This window comes from Elephantulus edwardii, unplaced genomic scaffold (assembly GCF_000299155.1).
Source record: "Elephantulus edwardii isolate Elephantulus edwardi_28Jun2011 unplaced genomic scaffold, EleEdw1.0 scaffold00028, whole genome shotgun sequence".
NCBI classification, from domain to species: Eukaryota; Metazoa; Chordata; class Mammalia; order Macroscelidea; family Macroscelididae; genus Elephantulus; species Elephantulus edwardii.
Genome location: NW_006399778.1, coordinates 1341451 through 1367217, shown reverse-complemented (window position 1 = coordinate 1367217; position 25767 = coordinate 1341451). Strand labels below are relative to the sequence as shown.

The following is a 25767-nucleotide window of genomic DNA, read 5'->3' as shown; positions in this document are numbered from 1 at the left end:
CAAGAGAAATCCTAACTTATATATCTGTAATTCCTTCAATTCCTGAACAAGGGTTTTCATATAATATTTGGTATAAAGTTTGGCTTCCCATAGAAATCTGCAGTTAGGGACGTATCCAAATTATTGAGGAGTAGTGATGTCACTATGAGGACTAAAGTGCATCTGATCCAGGTCCCAATCACTTGCTATGCATCTGAGAGCTGGACAATGAATAATGATGACAGAACAACTATTGATGTTATTGACCTGTAGTGTTGGAGAAGGGCACTGAACATCCATCTCATGAGCAGCCAAAACAAACAAATATGTCTTGAAAACAGTGCAGCTGCAGAGCTCTATGGAGGCCAGAATGATGAGGCTTCACCTCACATACTTTGTGCATGTTGCTAGGAAGGACTATTCCTCTCCTAGAGGGACAAGATGCTTAGAAGGGTGGAGGGTTGGCAAAGGAGAGGAAGATCCTCGACCAGCTGGACTGACACGATGACTGCCGCAATGGGCTTTAGTGTGTCAGGAAGTGTGAAAATGGCACAGGATAGGACAGGGTTTAGATCTGTTGTTTAAAGGGTTGCTATGAGTTATACTTGACTCGGCAGCACCTAACAACAACTACAACTGATTTTCTTGATAGGTGTATAAATATTATCCTATCTCTGGTAGGATCACTTGTTATGCATCAGAGAGATGGACAATGACTAGGGAGGATAGAAGGAGAATTGACGCCTTTGAGCTGTGGTGCTGGAGAAGAGTACTGAATGTACCATGGACTGCCAAGAAAACAAACAGATTCATCCTAGAGAGGGTTAAACCAGGCTGCTCCTTGGAGGCAAGGAGTCCGGGGCTTCATCTGACATACTTTGGCCATGTTGTAAGGAGAGACAGGTCTTTAGAGAGGGACATCATGCTGGGTAGAGTAGAGGGACAGCGCAGGAGGGGAAGACCCTCTATGAGGTGGATTGATTCAGTGACTGGGGTACTCGGGATGGGTGTGTCAGAGGCAATGAGATTGGCACAGGATAGAGCATGGTTTAGGGCTGTTGTACATAGGGTGGCTATGAGTTGCAAACGACGACAGCACATAACAACAACAAACAACATCTCTGGTAGTATCGGATTAATCTTGAAATGTTCTTTTTAATGATAATGGGATGCTAGTCCTTTTAATTTGTCATTCCTGGCAAAGTAGCTCATTTAATTATCTCATTCAAACTGGCCAACACCAGTCCACCTCAACTAGAATACTGATTTTTTTATGTGTTCCATTTAATTTTATGCAAATACTAATTTTTCCCAAGTTCATTCTTCATATATTCCACATTCTCATTAATGGATATTTACAACTGTTTCTTCTCTTTTGAGTTATGCTATATCAAACAAATGAGGACCCAGAAAGTTCCATTTGCATTATTAGGTAGACTACACTAAAAAAAAAGTGCTCTTTCCCAGGGTTATTTTGCATTCCTTCCAACCTGAGTGGCTCATCTTATAGCACTATATCAAAACAATATTCTATTGGTATTCATATTATTTTGACTAGTTCTTTTTATTAAAAACCTACATTTGGCCAAATCCTTCTTCCTATTATCTTTTTAAGTAGGGAAGCTGAACCCCGTGGAGCATGAATGACTCAGCTATTTGTTTTATTACTTGTAACACAGCTTCCAGCACTACAATACCACATAAGCCACCACAGTATGACAAACTGATGCATGGATGGCCCCACATCTTTAAAGAGGTATATAATTATATGTAAAATAGAGTCCTCAGTCCTCAGACGGCATATAACAACAACAGCCCCTCCTAACAACATGTCCAAGGAGAAACCTGGTTGCATTTTCTCCAAGACATATTAGTTCTTTTGACAATCCATGGGACATCGAATACTCTTCTCCAATACTATAACTCAAAGTTATTCAATATCACAACTTCTTCTATCAGCCTTCGTAATTGTCCAACTTCCAGGTACACAGCAAGTAATTGAGAGATCATGGCTCAAGTCAGACACACCTTAGTCTTTAAACTGACATCATTGCTCCCTAAAACCTTAGGGAAGTACTTACAAATGATTTACCCAATGCAACATGTCTTTTCATTTTTTGACTGCTGGTGCCAAGTATGTCATTGACAACTTCAGTCTTCTATCTACCATGGTATTGCCTATTGGCCAAGTGGTGAAGATTTTTGTCTTCTTGATATTGAGATATAATCTATATTGAATGCTGTAGTCTTTGATCTTCTGTAGCAAGTATTTCATGTCCTCTTCACTTTCTGAAAGCAAGGTTTTATCATCGGCATAACATAGGTTGTTATGATGAGTCTTCCTACAATCTTGATGCCATATTCTTTTTCACAGAGTCCATCCTCTGGAATGATTTGCTCAGCATATAGATTGAATAGGTATGGAAGAAAGATGTAGCCTTGATCTAAACGTTTCTTGATTTTAAATTATGCATTTATTTTTCCTTTTGGTTATCACTTCCTAAACCCAATCCATTCCCAAATCCTTTTAACTTGAACTCCAAAATGTATCTTGAACCTCTACTTCTCTCTATTGTAACCTTTTAAATCCAAGCCACCATTACCGTTTGCCTTTACCACCATTTATCATTAATTCCAGCACATAGCAACTCCATGTGTGCCATAGAACTGTGCTCCATAGAGTTTTCAATGGATGATTTTTTTTGGAAGACGATTTCCAGGCCTTTCTCAGTTAACAGCCAGATTATTAAACACTTGTAGCACCCCCTGGTCCTCCTATTACTTGTCTTAGATGACTGCAAAAGCCACCTCATTGGTTTCTACTTTAAATCCGTCCCCATGTGGTCTATTTTCCTCACAGCAACCAGAAAAATCTTTTAGAAATATATGTTTAATCATCAAAACAACTATGAGATATCATCTCAACCCAGCAAGAATAGCAAAATTCAACAGAATACCAAGCAGCAAATGCTGGCGAGGTTGTGGAGAAACTGGAACCCTTATTCACTGTTGGTGGGAGTGTAAAATGGTGCAACCACTATGGAAGGCGGTATGGCGCTTCCTCAAAAAGTGGCAAATAGAAATACCTTTTGACCCAGCAATTCCACTACTGGGAATATACCCCAAAGAAACCATAGTTGCCACCCAAGCAGATATATGCACACCCATGTTTATGGTGGCTTTGTTCACAATAGCAAAGAGTTGGAAACAATCCAAGTGCCCATCAACAAACAAATGGATAGAGAAGCTCTGGTATATTTACATAATGAATACTATGCTGCATTGAAAAACAACGATCTCGTAAAATATTATACAAAATGGGTAACCTTGGAGCACATTATGCGGAGTGAAATATCTCAGCACAAAAGGACAAATATTGCATATTGCCATTGTTGTAAAACAGGACTGACATCAGGGTTGAGGGGAGACTGAGAGAGAGGGATAAATAATGTATACTGCATTGAAACAGATGAGGGAGAGACACATGGTATAAGGGATGTGTGATTAGGTATTATTGCCGTGACAGGAGTCCAGAATGAAGGCTGCATAGTGGAGTGGACTTGAGGGGAGGGATTGTATAATAATGAAAGAATTTTTCTTTTACTTTTCAAAGAGAAGAGCGAATTGGGGAGGAGGGGTGGGCAGGGAATAAAGTGCAAGAATGAATGAATGGAAAACTAAAGTTTCTGTAAACTTTCATTAAAATTAATTTAAAAAATAAATATATAAAAAATTAAAGAAATATATGTTTAATCAGTTTATTTGCTTCTTTAAAAACTGCCAATGGTTTCTTTCCTATTATACAACATAAATTTTATTTTGAAATAAAAAGAATAATCTATATTCAAGATTAGCCTGTACTGGAAAATTTGGAAGACAGCTACTTGGCCAACTGACTGGAAGCAATCCATATCTGCTCCCATTCTCAAGAAGGCTGATCCAACAGAGTGTGGAAATTATTTAATAATATCATTACTATCATGTGGAAGCAAAATATTGCTGAAAAGCACCCCAAAACAAACAGAACTGTATTTAGAACAGAGAGCTAGGTTTAGAAAAGGCTATGGAAAAAAAATTAAAAAAAAAAAAAGAAGAGGCTATGGGACCAAGAATATCATTGCTGATGTCAAAGTTTATTTGTGCTTTATTGACGGTGCAAAGGTGTATCAGGATCTATTGGTTGTTCCTCTAGCCCCTGCTAGCCCCATGCTGGCCTCCCCAAGTTCCCCTGGTCCAGGAAGACCTGGCCAGTCATACCAGCCTCTTCCCAGTTCTTGAACATGCCAAACTAATCCACCTCACACTCTTATATTTCCCTCTGCTTATAACATTCTACGTAGACGAACAGAAAGGGCAACCTAGGTAGAACTGTCAAGCATGGATGAGATTGGCACAGGATAGAGCACGGTTTAGGGCTGTTGTACATAGGGTCGCTATGAGTCGCAAACGACTCGACGGCACATAACAACTATAACATTCTAGGCTAAGTTCTTATCTAAATCCTTCTTGAGTAGAACTTGTACCCATCTCTCCCTAAATTCTTCCCCCTACTCTCTTCTCTATCCTAGCATTGTTCTCTACCTCTACAGGTTTGTTGGTTTCTTTTTTAAAGTCCTTGGGGATTTTTTTGCTGTCTTTTCAAGTATACTGTTGACTTTACAAGTGCAAAGGTGTATCTGTTTTACAGACACTGTATTCACAGTGACTAAACCTGAACTTGACACACAATGTTGTTGTTGTTAGATGCCTATGAGTCCATCAGGATTTATAGCAATCCTATTAACGGCATATCTGAACCCTTCCCTATCCTGTGCCATCCTCATCATCTCTGACAAACTTGAGCCCATTGCTGCAGTCATTGTGTCATTTTTATTGACTTGCAATCTGGGCTCTACCTGTATACTCTAATCACAGCATTACAGTTATATATAGTATAACTATAGTATCTGTTTTCCTCTGTTGTTTATAGATTGACACATAATCCTCAAAAATTGTTGAATGAATTCATCAATTCAATATACACTGGGTGAAGAGAATACAGAAATAACTGGCTATAGTCCTTCCCTTCCATATGATAGACTGGAGAAAAGGGAAAAAAAGTAAATCTGCCCTTGAAAAATTGTATGTACTCCAGTGGTGATTAGAACTGTTGGGAGTAGGAGCACAATGAGGCCCACATCTGTGAGTAGAAAGAAGGTTGTGCTTACATGACCCAGGGCCCCAGTATTAGAGAAGCATCACCCTAGAAGGAACTCAACAGGCTCCGTGTACTGCTTTTCATCCTCATAATCACAATGACTCAATTGTACCATTGAAGAAAGTGATGTTCTAAAAAGTTCAGTGATACATGGGGGCCTAGTTGTCATTATGTCAATTTCCACTCATGGTGATCCCATGGATTCAGAGTAGCACTGTTTGATATTAGTTTTAAGATTGTAATTTTTGGGCAACAGGTGTCAGGCCTTGCTTCTGAGGTGTCTCTAGGTGAGTTCAAACGGCCAACTTCTCAACTACTGGTCTAATTTCGAGTGCTTAATTGCTGGGGCCTCCGCGTACAGGCAAGGCTACCCATCTAGTAGATGTCTATAATACAAATTTTTGTTTTCTGATTTGAGTCTTAAATCTTTGATGAACGCCTAACTTAGGGGACACCCATAAGGAGGAGGTTGTAGACAGTAAATATTGTTGGTGAACGGACCAAGACGCCCCAGAAGCTCCAGCTGATCCTCCCTCAATTACAACAACCTCATGTTAAGGTAAAATTCCAATTGGTACCGTAAGGGCGGTTGGCAGAGCCAAAAAGAAATCTAAGCCCAGAAGCAGCTACAGGATAAGAATTTAGAAAGGTCAGCAGAGCAGTATGCTTTGCCAAAGGCAAAAGAACAAGAAGTCAGTAATCCTCGGGACAGACCCTTTGTGTGCCAGGCTGGTAACCAAGGTAGTTCAGAAAAGCCTGAAGGGTGTGGCTTGCTTTCCCGGGGTGCGGGGTGTGGCCAGGCACTGCCCAGGAAACTCCTGTTGTTCAGATGAAGGAAGTGCAACAGGAGAAAACGGGATTGTGAGCAGGGACCTCTGAGGTTTGGAGGGCTTGGTCTTAATATCTGGTCTCTCTTTTCCGGGGAGACTGCCATCTCTCTAGTAGCCCTTTTTCTTTGAGAGTATTTTCTCTGGAGGCCGTGGTCCCTAAAATTCCTTCTCCTTTAGAGATCTTTGGAGGAATTTGCTTTAAGTGATCCCTTCTTTGTTCTTCTCTTCTGGATGGGACAACTGAGTGCTTCCTGTTTCAGCCATGAAAAGATTCTCTCACATCTCCCCTTGAGATAGGTTGTGGTGGCTCAGTTCTATCTAATTCAACAATAAACTGCTCACAGTCCCAAAGCGCTGCTCCCGCTCGCAGAGAGCAGCTCCATGGCAACCAAAACATCACAACTCTACGGAGATCTCGCGAGAGCCAGGGTGTGCTCACGACCTAGGAGAGGAGAAGCGAGAGCGGAGAGCAAAGTGGGTGGAGTCCCAGCGCTTCCGAGATCTGTGTCCCGAGACCGCCCCTCCAGGCGGCGCCCCCGCGTGACTGTATTTTACATAATCGCCGCGGTGCGTCACTGTGGCGTACTCTCGTACAGACCGAATCAGAGTCATCAGGAGCGCCATGTTCTGCCCTTTTTCTCCTTGATCGACGTGGAAATGGACCAGTGAACCGGCCCCCACCACCACCGCGCCCACCCTGGTCCGCCCGTACCTGCCCGCCTGTCGCAGCCGTCTGCCTGTCGCCGCTGCTACCGCCACTGCCGGATTGTGCTTCTGACTGTCAGATAAAGCGGCGGGCCGCCGGCGGGGCAGTAAGACAGCCCGGCTGGACATGGCGGCGCTCTACGCCTGTACCAAGTGCCACCAGCGCTTCCCCTTCGAGGCGCTGTCTCAGGGGCAGCAGCTGTGTAAGGTGCGCGGGGCTAGGGTGGCAGCGGAGAACTGGGGAAGCGGCAGGCGCGGCCCGGAGCTCCCGGTCCTGCGGGAACGGTTGGCGGCTTCCCGAGCTGGGTGCGGCAGGCCTACCTTTCTGTGCAGCCGCGCCCGCCCGGCTGGGGGCCATTGGGGCACGTGGAAGGATCCCAGGGCCGGTGCAGGCCCCCGTGGCCGGCGTATCTCGATGCTTAGCAACCGCGGAGGATTGTTCTCCCACAGTGTGAGGTTGTGGAGGGGAGAGCTAGTCCCTTGTCTGTCCCTGACTGGCGCTTCCCCATTCACCGTTCACAGTCTCCCTCATTTCAGACCAAGGAATCCCCGCTGTCCCGTCTGGGACTTAACTCGGGAGTTCGGTGCTGCCAGGAAGGACCTTCCCGAGCTCAGGCGCCTCACGGTCATTCACTGTGGATGCGGAGGTGGCAAGGCTCCTAGAGCAAAGGCGCACAATTAAAATCACATGAAGCATAATTCATTAGCCACTTGATGGGCTACGGGATTGATAATCTTTCACCCCTGAGGGTCCAAGTTCTCTTTTTATATTAAGTTGCTTCATCCCACTCTGCCTGTTCAAATGACTAGAGATGCTGTGAGGCGATAGTTAAGTCACCAAACCGGCCAGAGAGGGAGGTTGAAATCATCCCTGGTTAATCTCGAGGTTGTGTCTCCTACAAGGATGTGTGTCACACATTAAATGTGTGTCACCCAGATAGTCTCAGGAGGCTGTGATATGAGAATTTCAAGGGCCACTTTTTGGATTAAAAATAAGTGTGTATATCAATTTATATAGACAACACTATATCTTGTTTTAATTCAACACTACACTTGTGAACTTGCTCAGAATCCCAGTGGTCTAATTGGGACTATACTTCAGGGCTTCACACTATCAGTTTGGAGCTTATTGAAGCATACATTTGTTTTACAATTTATGACTAGTTTCCTGTTAATTCTTATTTAATGCTTCTGTTAACGCTGCAGTGTCAATGTTACAGAGGATAAAATCTAGGCCCAGTTTGTTTAAGTGACTCACCTGAAAACAGTGGCTTTGCTAGGACTAGTATACCCGGATCTCTTGCCTCTTATTTAAGGCTATTTCCATGTGTAACCACCTTTAAAATTATATTCATTTCAGGAATGTCGGATTGCACACCCTGTTGTGAAGTGCACCTACTGCAGGACTGAATACCAGCAGGAGAGGTACTGCTTTTATTGACAGTGCAAGATGTTAATTGGCTTTTCTACCTAAAATCTGTAATCAGCTGTATTTTACTCTTGTTTTTCTTTCTTCCAGTGGAGTCTGTTCTAGCTCATAACAACCTTACATGTTACAGATCAAAACATGACCCATCCAGTCCTGTACCATCTTCACAGTCTTTGCTATGTTTGAATCAGTTGTTTCCTACTGTGTTAGGGTTTGGGTTTTTTTTTGTTTTGTTTTGTTTTGTTTTTATTTTTTCAATTTTACATTGGTTTGCATTCAGTTTGTATACATTATGTTTTACATTATCCTTCATTCACATTGGGTTTCACACTATCCTTCCTCATGTTGTGTTTCATACATTCTCATTATGTTTTATGAAATCAGTCACCATTAAGCCATGCTCATCATTACCCTGTCTTTCCAGATCGCTGCTGGATCTTTTCCATTTCCTTTGCTCCCTACTGTATTAGTTTTAATATACAAATCTGTAATCTGTTACATTTCATTATATGTTGTGTATGATGGCATTGGAGCTGACTCATAGCTGACCCTTCAGTAGGCTTATAGCTGCAGTAAATTACACAGGAGGAGATTGCTCATCATTTCATTGTGTTTTGTGTACGATGGTTTTGGAGCTGACTCATAGCTGACCCTTCAGTAGGTTTATAGCTGCAATAAATTACACGGGAGGAGAGTGTTCATCTTTTTGCCTTTGGAGCAGCTGGCAGCACAATTCCTTACGACTAAGCCACCAGAGTTCCCTATTTCATTGTATAGGTATATGATTACAATCATTTTTCTAATAATGATATTAATAAAAATATGTGAGCCAACTACTTCATGCCTTATCCCTTTATCTTCCTCCATTTTAAATAGCCATTTTTAAATTTGCCTGCCCCTGTCATATTAGGTATAGGATAGGAGAGGGCTCAGATCTGACTGGTCAACACCTAATAAAAATCAAACCAGTACTAAGCATAGTCTTTTCTGTGAAGAATCTTCTGTTCCAATTAGAACTTTGAGCTTCTGCATCTGTAAGTAGAGTCTAGTCCAAAGCAAGCCATCAGATTGCAGCAGTCCACACTAGCTCACAGCACAAAATATCTCTTAATCTAATTTGGTTCTGGTTAACTCATCAGTAGCCATCTATGACTAGGTCCAGTGGGCACCAGTAACAAACTCCTGTGTCCACAAATATTCTGTATTTCAAACTGGTTAGTCCCCTCTTGCTTCTGAGGTCATCAACCCTTCTTCTCTTATCCATATATTTGTACATGCCAGCTCAGCGGTATCTGTAGAACATGTCCAGGCCGATCTCTTCTTTGCTGGATGCCTCCTACTTTCACCTACTGAGTGGACCCAGGTGGTCACTACAAGTGAGCATACTCACCAGCTTCCTTTTCTTTCAATCCGAGAAGGGGTACACTTGATGGACGCTAGCTATCCCTTGCCTTAATGCAACCACTAATGAATGCAATTTGGTACTTCCTTAGAAAGTTGAGAATAGAAATACTATTTGATGCAGCAATCCCACTACTGGGTATATGTTATTAAATGCCATCGAGTTGACTGCAGCTCTGTGAGCAGCAGATCTGAACCTTGCCTGATCCTGTGCCATCCTCACAATCTCTGATAACGCTTGAGCCCATTGTTAAACTCACTGTGTCATTCCATTTTGTTGAGGATCTCTCTTCCCCTGTTTCTCTGACCCTCCACATTTCCCACCATGATATCCTTTTCTAAAATCTGCAAGGAGTTTAATCTTTTTCTCTCAGACTTACATCATTGTGCTCTCTACAAAGTTCTACCTTCAGTATTTCTCCAGGACAGAGCGTCCCTTTTAGTATAGTATATCTGGTGAAGTTTTAACTGTATTTGGATTTACACACTTTCTATAATTTATAATAACCTGTATTCAACATCAGTATCCATGAAATACAGTCAGTATAAGCCTTGGCACATAAACCTTTTAAAGAAATTCCCAGTTTTATCTTCACTCTCCACCCTTAGTACCTAATTAACTATGCCATTCATATTCACTTGGCCTTGGGCCTCTGCCAAAATTTTGTCTTAAGCCAAAAGTGTCTTTTCACCTTTCCTTCTCTCCTATACAACAACAAAAATAACCATCTAACTTGTACTTCCTGTCTCCTTATTTTTTAAAAAAACCCTTGTTTATGAGTCTGGAATCATTGTATTGAATTCCTCTGCTTCTGACACTACCTGTAAAAAGTATAGGCAATGTGGGAACGGCTGAGTCTGACCTTTTATTAACTTCCATCTCAGTCAGCAGCATCCAGAATACAAGGTCAGGGGGTGGGCGGCAGTGGGATTGAGATGGCCATGGAAGGGGATGTGGAGTTGGAACTGGAGACTGAGACCAGCAGCCCTGAATGGCCTCCCACAGAAGCATGATAGTGGTGTAGCAGACCTGTAGTGAGTCACCGACTATGCAGAGAAGATTTAGAGTTCCAATCTAGAGATGACCATGTTTGGAGACAGGTAGTCCAGGGAGCAGAAGGCCAATCAGTAGTAGTAGGGAGAAGAAAGTGCAGAAGTCACCATCAAGAAGGAAGATCTGGCACTGGTAATGACCAAGATGAAGATATCAAGAGCAGCAGTGGAATGGAGATTGCAGGAGCACCTGGGCCATGTAGTGGAGGCTCAGTTTGCCCAACCAACTGATTTGTGCCTTTGCAAACATACCCACTAGATTAATAATAGAAATGTGTTTGTCTTTTCAATTTAACCCCCCAATAGAAACAAAAAACACCTAAAATACAAAATCAATTCCCATGACATGGTTTCTGTGCTCCTGCATCTATTTCCAATACCATTCGTACTCCTCTACTACTGGGTCTGAAATCTGTCTCATTAGCTATGCAGTCCTCTCAGAACCATAATCAATATGGTGTTTATTAGGGATGTTAACAAATTCTAATTCCTCATTTAGGACAGCTTCCCAAGCTTGGGAAGCTTTAGGCCAGTGTCTTATTCCTGCCAATGATGACATCTCCATCATGTCCTCTAGGAAGTTTGGGCATAGGCCCCTGGCTCTGACTGTGAGGCAGCAGTCCCAAGTCAGCTTTGTCTCCTTTCATTCTCTGATTCTCTGCTTTGGCTGCTGCTGTTTTCATGTAGGTCTCAATAAAATTCAGGAGTCTCTGCCGCCAAAGGACATGCACTACATTCTCTGTTTCATCTATCTTCCTTTACGGATAGTGAGAGTTCCATTTTTTGCTGTTAACTCTGCTCAATTTAAACTTGATAGGATGGCAAAACTAACCAGTCCCATCATGAGTCTGAATAGCTTGGCTATCCCCACCCATTTATATGGTGGAAATCAAAGCTAATGAACTAAAAATGTCATTTTGCCTACACTATAATTATCAATTACATTTAATGCACAGTTCTTTAATCAAGTACATTATAATACACAAGATTGTCCATATTCCTTCTTTTAATACATTGAAGGATATACTCTTATACATTTTGTCCTTTTTTATTCATTGATTGCTTATATAAATTTTTGTTAACTGATTTTTCAGATTCTTGACCAATTTGTATTATAGATATAATCTTCTAGACAATAAGAAATCAGTCCCACAATAGAAAAACTTTAACTTCAGGTTCTGTTGTGTTTTAATATACAGAATTTGAAGAATTGATAAGCCAAAAGAAGATGCTTTTGGAAATGTGACAATTCTGTAAAGGCTTTAGTAGCCTAATTCTATCCGAAACTCATTTGCCTTTATGCTTTGCTTTCTTGGCTTTCATACTTTAAAAAAAAAAAGTGGGGGGGAAAACACTTACTTTGAATTTTGGGGAACTTTTTAATAGCAAAGTATTTATTGATATAGCAAGTTCAACTTTGTGGAACTATAGTTGTAGACACTCTTACTTGAACAGACTGCTAGTTTACAAATATACTAGAAACCTCCTTTTAATCATCTTCATGTTCATTCTGAAGTATTTTTCTCATCTTTGGATATTTTAAATGTAAAAAAGTTAAAATGTAAAGAATTAGAACTGAACATCCATCTACCCACCATTTAGATTCAGCGATATATTATTAACCATCCTTTCATCAGTCCATCTTATTTTTTATTCATTTTTAAAGTTTCAGACTTTTAGTACACTTCCATATCCTTCACCATATATATCATTAACTAGAATTCAATATTTGTTTGTAATTCTTTATTGTTTTAGGGCTAAGATTTGCATACAAGGAAAGGATAAGTCTTATCAAAGAGCATGCATCCATATAACCTCTTTTAAAAAGAGAACATTATTATCACCTGTCAGGTCCTCTCATGCATCATCTTAGTAAATCCCAATATCCCTTACTCCTAAGCAACCACTGTTCTGTGTTCTTTCTATCACATTCTAAGTTCTACTTGTTCTGGAGCATCATGCAAATGAAATTGTGCAGAATATACTCAAGGAGCTTTATGTTTAGAGTTTTTATGTTCTGACTTTTCCAGTTAGGTCTAAGATAATAAAATTTTTTGTATATGATTAGCTGCTCTTGATAGGTGCCATCAAATCAAGTACAAGTAATGGCACCACTATGATTGACTATGTAAAGATGTTTGACTATGTGGATCATGACAAGTTGTGGCTGACATTGAGAAGAATGGGAATCCCAGAGCACTTGATTGTGCTCATGCAGAACCTACACTTGGATCAGGAGGCTGTTGTGCGAACAGAGCAGGGGAGCACTGAATGGTTTGGAATTGGGAATGGAGTGCATCAGGGTTGTATTCTATCTCCATATCTGTTAAATTTATATGCTGAGCAGATTATCCAGGAAGCTGAACTCTGTGAAGAGAAATGTGGCATCAGGAGTGGAGGGAGACTCATCAATAGCCTTGCATTATGCAGCTGTCAAAACCTTACTTGCTGAAAGTGAGGAGGACTTTAAGCACTTGTTGCAGATCAAGAATGCAGCCTTCAGTATGAATTGCATCTCAATATCAATAAAACAAAGATCCTTACCACTGGACCAGTAGGCAATGTCATGATTGATGGAGAGGAGATTGACACTGTCAACCATTTCATCTTTCTTGGATCCACAATTTACACCATTGGTATGACCAGTCTGGAAATAAGGAGATGCATTGTGCTGGGAAAATCTACAGTTAGGGGTCTTTCCAAATTATTGAGGAGTAGTGATGTCACTTTGAGGACTAAGATGCATCTGATTCAGGCCATAGCCTTTCCAATTACTAGTTATGCATCTGAGACCTGGACATTGAATAAGGATGACAGAAGAAGAATTGATACCTTTGAGCTGTGGTATTGGAGAAGAGCACCAAACATCCCATGGATGGCCAAGAAAATGAATAGATAAGTCTTGGAAATGGTGCAGCCGGAGTACTCTTCTGGAGGCAAGAATGATGAGACTTTGCCTCACATACTTTGGACATATTGCTAGGAGGGGCTATTGCTTGGAGAGGGACATGATGTTGGAAAGGACAAAGGGTCGGCGAAGGAGAAGGCAGCTCTCAACCAGGTGGATTGACACGATGATTGTGGAAATGGACTCTTGTGTGTCAGGAAGTGTGAGAATGGTGTAGGACAGGGTTCAGATCTTTTGTTCATAGAGTCGTTGATAGCACCTAACAACAACAACATAGAAAAGAGATCTGAGCCCTGCCTTATTCTTGCTATATTTATCATCTCTGATACACTTGAGCCCATTGCTGCAGTGACTGTCAATCTATCTTGTTGATGGTCTTCCCCTCCTTCCACCTTTCCAAGCATAGTATATATTTCCTCTCCTGCCAACATGTCCTCAGTATGTGAGACTAAGCTTCTCCAGCCTTGCTTCCAAAGAGCATGCTGGCTGCACTTTTCCCAAGACATATCTTTTTGTTTTCCTGACAATCTGCAGAATATTTAAAATTCTTCTCCAACACCACAAGTCAGATGCATCAGTTCTTCTGTCATTCTTATTCATTGTCCAGCTCTGAGATGCAAAGGAATTTATTGAAAAGACCGTGACATTAGATAGGAACTTTTAATTTTCTAATTTTAACTTTGCACTGTACTTAAAAATTCACTTAAGATGAATCATAAAAATACTTTCTTTGTATGCTAAGATGTCCGGAACATTTGCTTATGTAGACATACACCTCAGTTCTTTAATAATAAATCAGTATAAATCAAAATGTTGTTCAACATCATAGTAACACTGATGGTAATTCTCTTTGTAGAGGTTTTTTTCCCCCTCAATATGCTTAATTTCTTGTACTACCTTTTGGAAATGGCATAAAATTTCTTTGGGAAATATTTTGTGTGTTTGGTTTTTCTGTCATTTTCCTAAAGATTGTGTGGGAAAATAATCACAAAATAGAAGTAGACTGTGTTAAAAAATATTTAATGCTATTTTCTTTTTAGCTCTAAAATGTTTAAAATGAATTTTTTTAAGGTAAAAGGTAAAGATCAGTTTATTATAAAGTTAAATCTCAGAGGGACACACCTCCCTCCTTGAAAGGAAACATGGAGGAGAGGCCTGTTTAAAATACTCTTGCACATCAAGCATGTCATTTTTCCTAGCTTATTGACAAATTGGAAATATTGACAGAAAATTTAGTCAGAACTTCAATTTCTCTGAGATGGTAGATGAAAGTTAACACACTTGACTGTTAATGAAATGGTTGGAGGTTTGAGTCCATCTAAAAGAAAGGCTTGGTGGCCTACTCTGGAAAAGTGGCCTTTGAAAATAGAGCACATGCTGCTATGTTACACATGCGGTGGCCAGAAGTTGGAATTGAATCGACAGCAACTAGGCACTTAAGAGACAAGAACTTGGATAGAGTAAGGTCAACATGGTTATACTCTCTTGACTTTGTATACACACATACTTTCCCTCATATTACATTTTCCAGCTATTCATCTTTAATGAAGAGAACTTATTTGACACAATGCCTGTAGTAATAGATTGAAATAGTTCAGAGCCCATGAGGATGGTACAGGATAGGGCTCCAGGGTCACTATGAGTCAGTCAGCTTGACGATACATAAAAATGATGACAACTATCTATTTAAATCTAACGAGTTGTTTTTGAGGGTTCTTTCTTAAGTGATAATCTTACTTAGTGATACTTGGATGGGACATAAGGAGAAATAATTCATTCTGCATTTTAACTCAAGCCCTGTTAGAAGGCCCCATTTTATCTGAGATAATAAAATTGTCATCAGCATATGTGTGAGAATAAAGAGTGTCGCTGACCAGATAATCAAACTTTGGTTGCCCTGCCATGTATTTTACCTTATGTTCATGTTCCTTAGGCAAAAAGAAAAGTCTGTTTTCAAGTATTCTAAATACAACAATTTTTCTTTTTTAGATAATTTTAATGAGCATTTAAAGAGATTTTGGATTTCCATTCATTCACTGCTGCACTTCTCTCCCCCCCCCCAAGTTCGCTCCTCTCTTTCAAAAGTAAAAGAAACACTCCTTCCCTGGTACACAGTCCCCCCGCACCCCTCCCACCGCCCCACATACATTTCACTATGCAACCTTAATTGTGGACTCACATACATCACTTTAAAATTATTCACTCCCTCATCTGTTTCAGTGCAGTATACACAATTTATCCAGTTTTTCTCAGTCTTAACCCAACCCTGATATCAATCCCATTTTACAACAGTGGCACCATGCAATATTTGTCCTTTTGCGACTGAGATATTTCACTCAGCATAATGTCCTCCAGGCTTACCCATTTTGAATAATATTGCATGAGTTCCTTGTTTTTCAATGCAGCGTAGTATTCCATTGTGTGAATATACCACAGCTTCTCTATCCATTCCTTTGTTGATGGGCATCTGGGTTGTTTCCAACTCCTTGCTATTGTGAGCAGAGCCGGGATAAACATGGGTGTGCATATATCTGCTTGGATGTCAGTTATGGTCTCTTTGGGATATATTCCCAGTAGTGGAATTGCTGGGTGAAGTGGTATCTCTATTTGCAACTTTTTGAGAAAGCGCCATACTGCCTTCCACAGTGGTTGCACCATTTTACACTCCCACCAACAGTGAATAAGGGTTCCAGTTTCCCCACAATCTCGCCAGCATTTGTTGCTTGCTGTTCTGTTCAATTTTGCCATTCTGACTGGGGTGAAATGATATCTCATAGTTGTTTTAACAATTTTTTTCTTATTAAAAGCCTTATGTCTCTTCTTTAACAGTAAAACCAATACAATATGCAAGAAGTGTGCTCAGAATGTGCAGCTGTATGGAACGGTAAGTGGCATCTCCCTGGATCCTTACATTTCTGAGAGTTACTAATGTAGTTATAATTTTTATTAGAAGAACAAGTTATATGTTTTAGTTTTTTTAACCTGATAGTTAATGTTAAGGGGTTGTGTGTGTATAGTCACTCTGTTGGGATGATGATTCTGTTTTTCCTTGAAGGGCTTCAGTGTCCAAAGAGGAAGGGATGGCTAATCCTCTGACTTGCCCTCTGTTTGCCATTGAGTATTTCATTTGATGAATGACTTTATCTTCCTTTTCTCTTAGTGTTAGGGGTCTCTGTATGTATATCCTTAATAGGCATTCTCCCAACATGTTTGCACACTGATAATTGCAGAGTGACCTCTTCAGAAATTTGAAAGTACTGCTGGTTTCTCCAAAGAGCTGGTTCTGTTGAATTTCTCATAAAAGTCCTAGCATATACATCTAGGAGTTTTTGGTTTTCATTCATTGTAAAAGCAGTAGCCTTGTGCAGGAAAACACTTTAAAGAACTGAGTTTCATTTGATCAGTGAAAAGTCAAATTTATGAAGTTCAAAATACATTTTTATTTTGACTAATGGTCTATGTAAGGAGGCCTGGTGGCATGTTACTGTTTTCTGGTGGCCTACTGATAAGTTGCACTGCAGCCTGGAAGGCATGGAGTTCATATCCAGCAGCTGCAATCTCCAGTGAGTCTCCTTCTTTGTGATTAACTACCTCTGAAAACCCACTGGAGGTTCCTCTATGGAATGATTCCAATTCGAAGGTACACAGCAACAATGGACTATGTAAGGAGCCCTGGTGGTATAGTGTATATCATGTCAGGCTGCTAACCAAAAGGCTCAGAGTTCAAATCCATTAGTTTCTCCATAGGAGAAAGATATATGGTCTGCTTTTGTAAAGATTTATAACCTTAGAAACCCAGTGGTGTGAAGCAGCTCCCTGATGGTGGGCTTGGAGTTTTTGTTTTAGTGGACTGTATAATATAAATCATTACTTTAAAAATGCAATAGTATTTTATAATTTTCTTATTTGACCTTTTTCCTCCCTCTTCCTTCAAGCCCAAACCTTGCCAATATTGCAACATAATTGCTGCATTTATTGGCAATAAATGCCAGCGTTGTACAAATTCGGAGAAGAAGTATGGACCACCATATTCTTGTGAACAGTGTAAACAACAGTGTGCGTTTGACAGAAAGGATGATAGAAAGAAGGTAAATCCCTGTGGGTCATCTTTTTTTTTCTTTTTCTTTCCATGAAATGAAGTTGTGTTAAAAAGATATACAATCAAGAAAGATGTCTTAGTTTCTTCCCTGGTTGTGTTGTTGACCTTGAAGATTTTCAGGTTTTGTTTTTTTAATTTAAGAAATGATGGGCCATTGTATTCTAACATAACCTGAATTACAGTATTCCTGTATATAAGTGGATTCATGTTAGCAAGTGTCTGTGGAACTCTTATGAGGATATTGTACCTTCTCCAGGGTAGTATTATAATGGCATCACAAGCATTCCTGTTGAAGCTTTTAAACCCACAAGACAATATCATAGAGGGAAGTTTTGTGTAGTGGTTCTACCTTAGAGGAATCAGTGGTTTAGAGTCTCAAGTACTTCTGCGTAATGCCTCCAGTGACTTCTGTTGCACTGAGAGCTGAGTCCAAACTTCTTCCACAGCCTGCAAGACCTGTGCCTGGCTCTTCAGTCTCATCTTCCATCCTGTTTCCCATCTTTCACCATCCAGCCATGGTCCTCCTTTTACTCTTTCAGACATGCCAATCTCTATCCTGCATTCACACTGACTATTCTTCTTAAAAATCTTTTTGCATTGATTGTCCTTCTGCTTGTTGTTGTTATGTGCCATCGAGTCGCTTGTGACTCCTAGCGACCTTGTGTACAAGAGCCCTAAATGCCATTCTATCCTGTGCCAACCTCGCCACTCAAACACACTCATTCCCACCACTCCAGTCACAGAATCGATCCATCTCATTGAGGGTCTTCCTTTCCTGCGCCATCCCTCAACTCTCCCAAACATGATGTCCCTCTCCAAGGACCAGTCCCTCCTTGCAACATGCCCAAAGTATATCAGACAAAGCCTCAGAATCCTTGACTCCAAGGATCATTTTGGCTTCATCCTCTCCAGGTCAAAGTTGTTGGTTCTCCTAGCAGTCCATGGTATATTCAGTACTCTTCTCCAGCACCACAGCTCAAAGGCATCAGTTCTCTTTCTATCATCCCTATTCACTGTCCTTCTGCTTAGTTCAGCTTTTACAGAGTTTTCATCACTGACTTCTCATGTCAGGTCTCCGCTTAGATACCACTTGCTCACAGAGACCTTCTCTAACTAGTCCTCTCAGTAACCCTATCCCCTCACCTTATTTTATTTTCTCTGCAACATGTAACACTATGAGAAGTGATCTTTTTTTTCCACCTCACTAGGATGTGTCTGTCTTTTTCTCTGCTTTCTTTCTAATGGCCAGCACGTGATAGGTGCTCCTTTGATGAGTGAAAGAATACAGTTCAGAAACTCTCTTTGTCAATGCTTTTAAGTACTTAGTCTTTTCAATGACTTAGAACCAAGTTAATTTATTTACAATGGGAAGATATAATTTATCAGTGGCTGGAAGACTCCTGTAGCCTGCCAAGGCTTGGCCTTTGGGCAACTAGGGTAGCTACCTCTGATTAGGCTGCCAGAATTCTCAGGTCATTGGAGATCATAGTAAAAAGTTTGAATTTTATACTAGATACTATGAGAAAACCACTAGGTTTTAGAAACAGGAGGGATAACATCAAATTAGATTTAAGAAGCCTCCTTTGATGCCTTTGTGGCACAAGAGTGGGCTGGGGGATAATTGGGGGGAGGCTCTTGCAGTCATGAGAAAAGAATTATTTCACTGAGATAGAGATAGTGGTATTGAAAAGAAGTTGATTAGACTCAGACTGATTTACTTGGCTGCTGGGATATGGGGTGGGAGGCAGAGAAGCTTTTGCTGACAAAGGAGTTTGAAAAACACTAGCATAAAGGATATATGGCTTACTCACGTTTAAGACGAGCATCAACCAAGTTTCAGAATAAATGAAAAGCTCGAGAATTTCATAAAATACCAGGACACTTCTCTCCCCAGCTGAGAGGATTCTAGCCAGCCCTGCTGCCTCACCTCTAACTCTAGCTGTCCTACAAAGGGTTTTGTATGAAGATTTTATTTATTTATTTTTTCCAGCATTTAAGACTGTTTTCTCTCTTCTCTCTCCTTCTGGCAGCATGCCACAAGGTTTGGGTCCACCCTTGACTTTGCAGTGCAAGGGTGTTTCTCTTCCTTTCTTCACTTCTCTCTTTATCTCTTCCACACAGCCTATTTTTCACCAACCATGCCTCCTTTGCATTACCTCAAAAAACCTTTCCTGGCCCCAATCACTGAGCCACCACCGAGGACTCAGCTGCCTCCCCCTCGAGCCCCCTCGCTTCCCGACGCTCCGTCCCCCCTGCCCGCCTTCTCCTGCCACCGCCTTCCGCAGGCCGTTTCCACTGAGGAAAAGGAATCGTATCATATGTCCGCTATCCAGAACCTCCACTCTTTCGACCCCTTTGCTGATGCAAGTAAGGGTGATGACCTGCTTCCTGCCGGGACTGAGGATTATATCCATATAAGAATTCAACAGAGAAACGGCAGGAAGACCCTTACAACTGTCCAAGGGATCGCTGATGATTACGATAAAAAGAAACCAGTGAAGGTGTTTAAGAAGAAGTTTGCCTGCAATGGTACTATAATTGAGCATCCAGAATATGGAGAAGTAATTCAGCTACAGGGTGACCAACGCAAGAACATATGCCAGTTCCTTGTAGAGATTGGACTAGCTAAGGACGACCAGCTGAAGGCTCATGGGTTTTAAGTGCTTGGGGCTCACTGAAGTTTAAGTGAGGATTTCCTTACAATGAGTAGAAAATTTCCCTTCTGTCCCTTGTCACAAGTTTAAAACTTCACAGCTTGTATAATGTAACCATTTGGGGTCCACTTTTAACTTGGACTAGTGTAACACTTTCATGAACTGAAAAGAGCCAAAAAAAAAAACCAAAAACAAAAACCTTTCCTATTTGTTTTGCTAAATTATATTTTTAAAAAAGACTGCTTTCAAACATAATACTGTTAAGAAAATTATAGAAGAAGCCATATATTGGAAAAATATTTGCAGTACACGTATCTGACAAAGAGTTTCTATCTAAGCGATGTTAAGTTCCCTCAAAACAAAGATCAACAGCCCAACTAAAAATAAGCAAAATATTTGAAGAGACATATTGTAAAAGAACATACATAAATGTCCAATAAACACATGAAAAGATGTTCAATATCCTGAGCAACAGAATATCTACAATTAAAAAGAACTGATGGTGAAAAAGATTAATGAAATGTTAGACATTCCATATGTTGTACAAACATATGGAAGGACAGTTTGTAATTTATTTTTCTTGTAGTGCTTTTTTTTTAAATTTTATACTGGTTTACCCATAAGATCCATATACGTTGCCCCTCACACTGGATCCCCCCAACTCCCCCAAACTGTGCAACCCCTTGATTCCCCCGCCCATCCTTACCCCTCAGTTTCCCCCTTCCCATCTTAGATCTTCATATACATTTTACTAGATAACTACTTTCACAGTAATAGTCTTAAACAAATTTGTCTTTATGGGACTGAGTTATTTCACTTAACATAGTGATTTACAATGGATAAAGATTTTAGAAGGTGGTAGAAGCCACGTTTTTAGCATTGTACCCCTAGTATCTGGTGTGGGGCCACTTCTACCCAAAGAATTTGACTCTTCATAAATTTCTTAAAGTGCTATTGTAGGTTACCTACCACCCAGTCTCAGCCCCTGGAAGTTACTCAGCCATTGGTCTTTGTCTGAGAACATGCTTTTCATCTGAGAAAAAGTATCCAGTGTACCATTTTGTGAACCATTTAGAAATAAAGACACTACATTTCTTCTTCCATCTTTTGTCCCTGTTGAGCTTTCCTTAATTAGCACCATGGAGATGTTTTTGTGTTGAAATTCTTGTGGGAACTTTGCTCTGGGCTATGTTTGCTAATCAGAGGAAAGCAAAACAAAAAAGATAAAATTAATAAGGTACATATTACTTATTAAGCTACTTTTATGTGCCTGGCATCCTGCTAATTGCTTTACACCACATCATGAGTCTTTGGTGTATGTTGTGAATAATTTTAACAGCCCTTGAATACTTGGAGCAGCCCTCAGTTATAGGGGCTGTTATCCTCATTTTACAGACAAGGAAACAGCCTGAGAGAGCTCAAGTAATTTTCCCAAGGTGCCACAACTTAGAAGTGGCAGCACTGTTCCCTAATTCAGGGGTCTGGCTCCCAGCATCTTCATCCTAAGCCTCTGGACTATATATCCCTCTGTATTTATCTTTCTCTTCTGGTCTTACAGGTAGATGGGAAACTGCTGTGTTGGCTGTGCACACTTTCATACAAACGAGTCCTTCAGAAGACCAAAGAGCAGAGGAAGCATCTGAGCAGCTCTTCCCGCTCTGGCCACCAGGAGAAGGAGCAGTACAGTCGACTGAGTGGTGGTGGCCATTACAACAGGTAATGCTAAGTAAGATACGTGAGACAGGGCTGTGGGTGCTTAGGACTAGAGAGGTGAGATACACTGCTCTCACAACAGTCATGAAAATGTCATTTTGTATGTATGCGTTTTCCTATTTTCTTGGTACTAGCCTAGAGAGGACATTTGCCATATTTTACAACTTAGGTACAGTTAAAAGACCACAGAGAGACTCATGAATTTGTATTGTGTCAAAAACTGTACAAACGAGAACTTATTCCACTTTCACATTTAAAATTTTCCTTCACTTTCTGAGGAGCGAAAGCTTTTTATATGGCTAGGAAGGTAAATTTGTCCTCAGGGGATACAGGCCAAAAGATGTCCTTTTGCTGTTGTGTTAACTTTCCTTATAGAGTTGTTAAGAGTTAATGGTTTTTGGCTTTTCTACGAAGATGGCGCCGAAAGCCAAGAAGGAAGCCCCTGCCCCTCCCAAAACTGAAGCCAAAGCAAAGGCATTGAAGGCCAAGAAGGCAGTCCTGAAGGGCGTCCACAGCCAAAAAAAAAAAGAAGATCCGGACGTCACCCACGTTCCGGCGGCCTAAGACGCTGAGACTCCAACGACAGCAGCCCAAATACCCCCGGAAGAGCGCTCCCAGGAGAAACAAGCTTGACCACTATGCCATCATCAAATTTCCCCTGACCACTGAGTCAGCCATGAAGAAGATAGAAGATAACAACACACTTGTGTTCATTGTGGATGTCAAGGCCAATAAGCACCAAATTAAACAAGCTGTAAAGAAGCTCTATGACATTGATGTGGCTAAGGTCAACACTTTGATTAGGCCTGATGGAGAGAAGAAGGCCTATGTTCGACTTGCTCCTGATTATGATGCTTTGGATGTTGCCAACAAAATTGGGATCATCTAAACTGAGTCCAGCGGGCTCATTCTAAATATAATGAATTTTTCTCACCATAAAAAAAAAAAAGAGTTAATGGTTTTTGATTCAGTCATGCTGTATTGGAACTTGGACAAGTTTTCTTAATCTGTTAAAATATGGGAAATAATAATAATATTACCCCATACAGTTCTTAAGAAGATAAATAGAGGGGAGCTCTGGTGGCCTAGTGGCAAGGAGCTGCAACTACAATCCCAGAGGTGCACGGTTCGAATCCACCAGATCCTCTGCCGGGGAAGGAGGGACAATCTCCTCCTGTACCAGTCAGATCTGATTTGACGGTATGCTCACACAAAAATAATAATAATTAAAAAAAGAAGATAGATAGTGTGGGCATATGCATGGTTTAAAATCAGAAAGGGTGTGCATCAGGATTGCAGCCTTTCTCTGTACGTATTCAGTCTATGCTAACAAACTAATTGGAGAAGCTGGATTATATAAAGAAGAATGTGGCATCAGGATTGGAGGAAGACTCATCAACAACTTGGCATTATGCAGATAATTCAACCTTGCTTGCTGAAAGTGAGGAGACTTGAAATACTTGCTGCACAAAAATCAAAAGACTTCAATATGAATTACATCTCAGCATGAGGAAAACAAAAATCCTCACCACTGGACCAATAGACAGCTATCATGATTGAGAAAAAGTCAGTGATTACATTTTACTACCATCAACATCCATGGTAGCAGCAGTTAAGAAATGCAAAGATGGCTTGCATTGGGAAAGTATGTTGTCAAGGACCTCTCCAAAGGGTAGAGTAACAATGTCAGTTCAAAAGCCAATGTGTGTCTGATGCAAACCACAGCCTTTTCAGTTGTTTCCTATGCATGTGAAAGTTGGACAATGAGTAAAGAAGATCAAAGAAGAATCAAAGCCATTAAATTGTGGCATTGGAGAAGAGTACTGACTATCCCATGGGCTGCCAAAAGGAAAAAGAAGTCTTGGAAAAAGTGCAACCAGGGTCTTCCCGGAGACAAAGCTGGTGAAACTTCCTCACATACTTTGGGTATGTTGTTAGGAGGTCCCATTACTTGGAAAGGTGGAGGGTTAGTGAAAAAAGAAAAACCTCAATAGGGTGGATTGACACAGTGACTGTAACCGTGAGATTGAGTATATTAGAAATGATGAGGATAGAGAAAAATTCAGATGATGTGTTCTTAAGGTAAGTTGTAGTTGACCTGACAGCATCTAACAACAGCAACAGTGTGGGTAACAGCAACTGTGGGTAATCTATTGGATGAAAAAGGAGCATTTGTAAGCATCTTAAATCAGAGCTGTTGAAATGGGAATCTTAACTGAAGCATGTGACAAAAAGATAAAAATGGGAGAGGAAAATATAGTAAGATACTTTGGAAGGAAATTTATAAGAAATTATTTAGTGTGAACGGATGTTGTTGTTGTTGTTAATGTGCTGTCAAGTTGCTTGTGATTCATAGCGACCCTATGTACAACAGCCCTAAACTCTGCCCTGTCCTGTGGCAATCACACTGTCTCCGATACACCCATCCCAATTACCCCAGTTATTGAATCAGTCTACCTCATAGAGGGCCTTCCCCTCCTGCTCTCTCCCTCCACCCTCCCAAGCATGATGTCCCTCTCCAAGGACCAGTCCTTCCTTACAACATGTCCAAAGTATGTCAGACAAAGCCTCAGAATTCTTGCCTCCAAGGAGCCGCCCTGTTTAACCCTCTCCAGGATGAACCTGTGTGTTTTCTTAGCAGTCCATGGTACATTCAACACTTCTCCAGCACCACAGCTCAAAAGCATCCTCCCTAGACATTGTCCAACTCTCTGATGCATAACAAGTGATTGCAAAGACTATGGCTTGTATCAGACGCACCTTAGTCTCCAGAGAGACACCATTGTTCTTCAGTACTTTGGAGAGATCCCTAACAGCAGACTTTCCCAATGCAATACGTCTTTTAATTTCCTGGCTGCTGGTGCCAAGAGTGTTGACTGTGGAACCAAGCACACTAAAGCTGTGAACAATCTCAAACCCTTCACCATCCTTCCTGATGCTGCCAATTGGTCCAGTGGTAAGAATCTTTGTCTTCTTGACATTGAGCCTCAATCCATGTTGAAGGCTGTAGTTCTTATCTTTAACAGAAAATATAGGAATGGGTGGTGAGAAGAGGTTCAATTTTCAACAATGAATTTGCAGCACCAGGAAGAATTCTTAAATCAGGAAACATTGATTTGTGCTGTCAGAACCAACTCATAGGTGACCCTCCCAGTGGGTTTTTAGAGACTGTAAATCTCATGGAAGGCGATGGCCCATCTTTCTCCCATGGAACAGCTGGTGGCTCAAACTGCATGGTTAGCATCTCTTTGGGTTAGCATCTCTTTACCCTCTAGGCCAACAGTAAGGATCTAGTTGAGTCAGGGGGAAAAAATTGGATTGGAGCAAGAGACTGGGCAAAGTCATTACTGGAAAATGGAGATTATATTAAAAAGCCAATTTCTGGGACCCCAGCCAGTTTAAATTTAGTATAATTTAGGATTGTTGTTCTCTTTCTGTCATCCCTAGTCACTGTCCAACTCTCCGATGCATAGCACATAATTGCAAAGACTATAGCCCGTATCAGGCACACCTTAGTCTCCAGCCTGACATTGTTGCTCTTCAGTACTCTTGAGAGGTCCCTGACAACTAACTTTCCCAATGCAATTCATCTCTTGATTTCCTGGCTACTGTTACCAAGAGTGTTGACTGTGGGGCCAAGCAAACTAAAACTGTTAACTCTCAATCTCTTCACCATCCATACTGTTACTGCCAGTTGGCACAGTGGTGAGAATCTTTGTTGTCTTGATGTTGAGCTTCAATCTGTATTGAAGACTGTAGTCCTTGACCTTCTGCAGCAAGAGCTTCAGGTCCTCCTCAG

General features: G+C 40.9%; 1 protein-coding gene across 3 annotated transcripts in view; it reads left to right on the top strand.

The window, feature by feature from the left end:
• Positions 1–6766: 6766 nt before the first annotated feature.
• Positions 6767–25767, top strand: part of FAM76A (family with sequence similarity 76, member A) — a 34875-nt gene continuing 15874 nt past the window's right edge. The window contains exons 1-5 of one of the 3 annotated variants that reach the window (XM_006883456.1): positions 6767–6919; positions 8072–8136; positions 16332–16386; positions 17438–17590; positions 21814–21971. In XM_006883456.1, the coding sequence (XP_006883518.1) occupies positions 6839–6919; positions 8072–8136; positions 16332–16386; positions 17438–17590; positions 21814–21971 (512 nt within the window). In that variant the 5' untranslated portion in view covers positions 6767–6838. The remainder of the gene's footprint in view (positions 6920–8071; positions 8137–16331; positions 16387–17437; positions 17591–21813; positions 21972–25767) is intronic. The other 2 variants (XM_006883455.1, XM_006883457.1) reach the window with 2 other exon arrangements.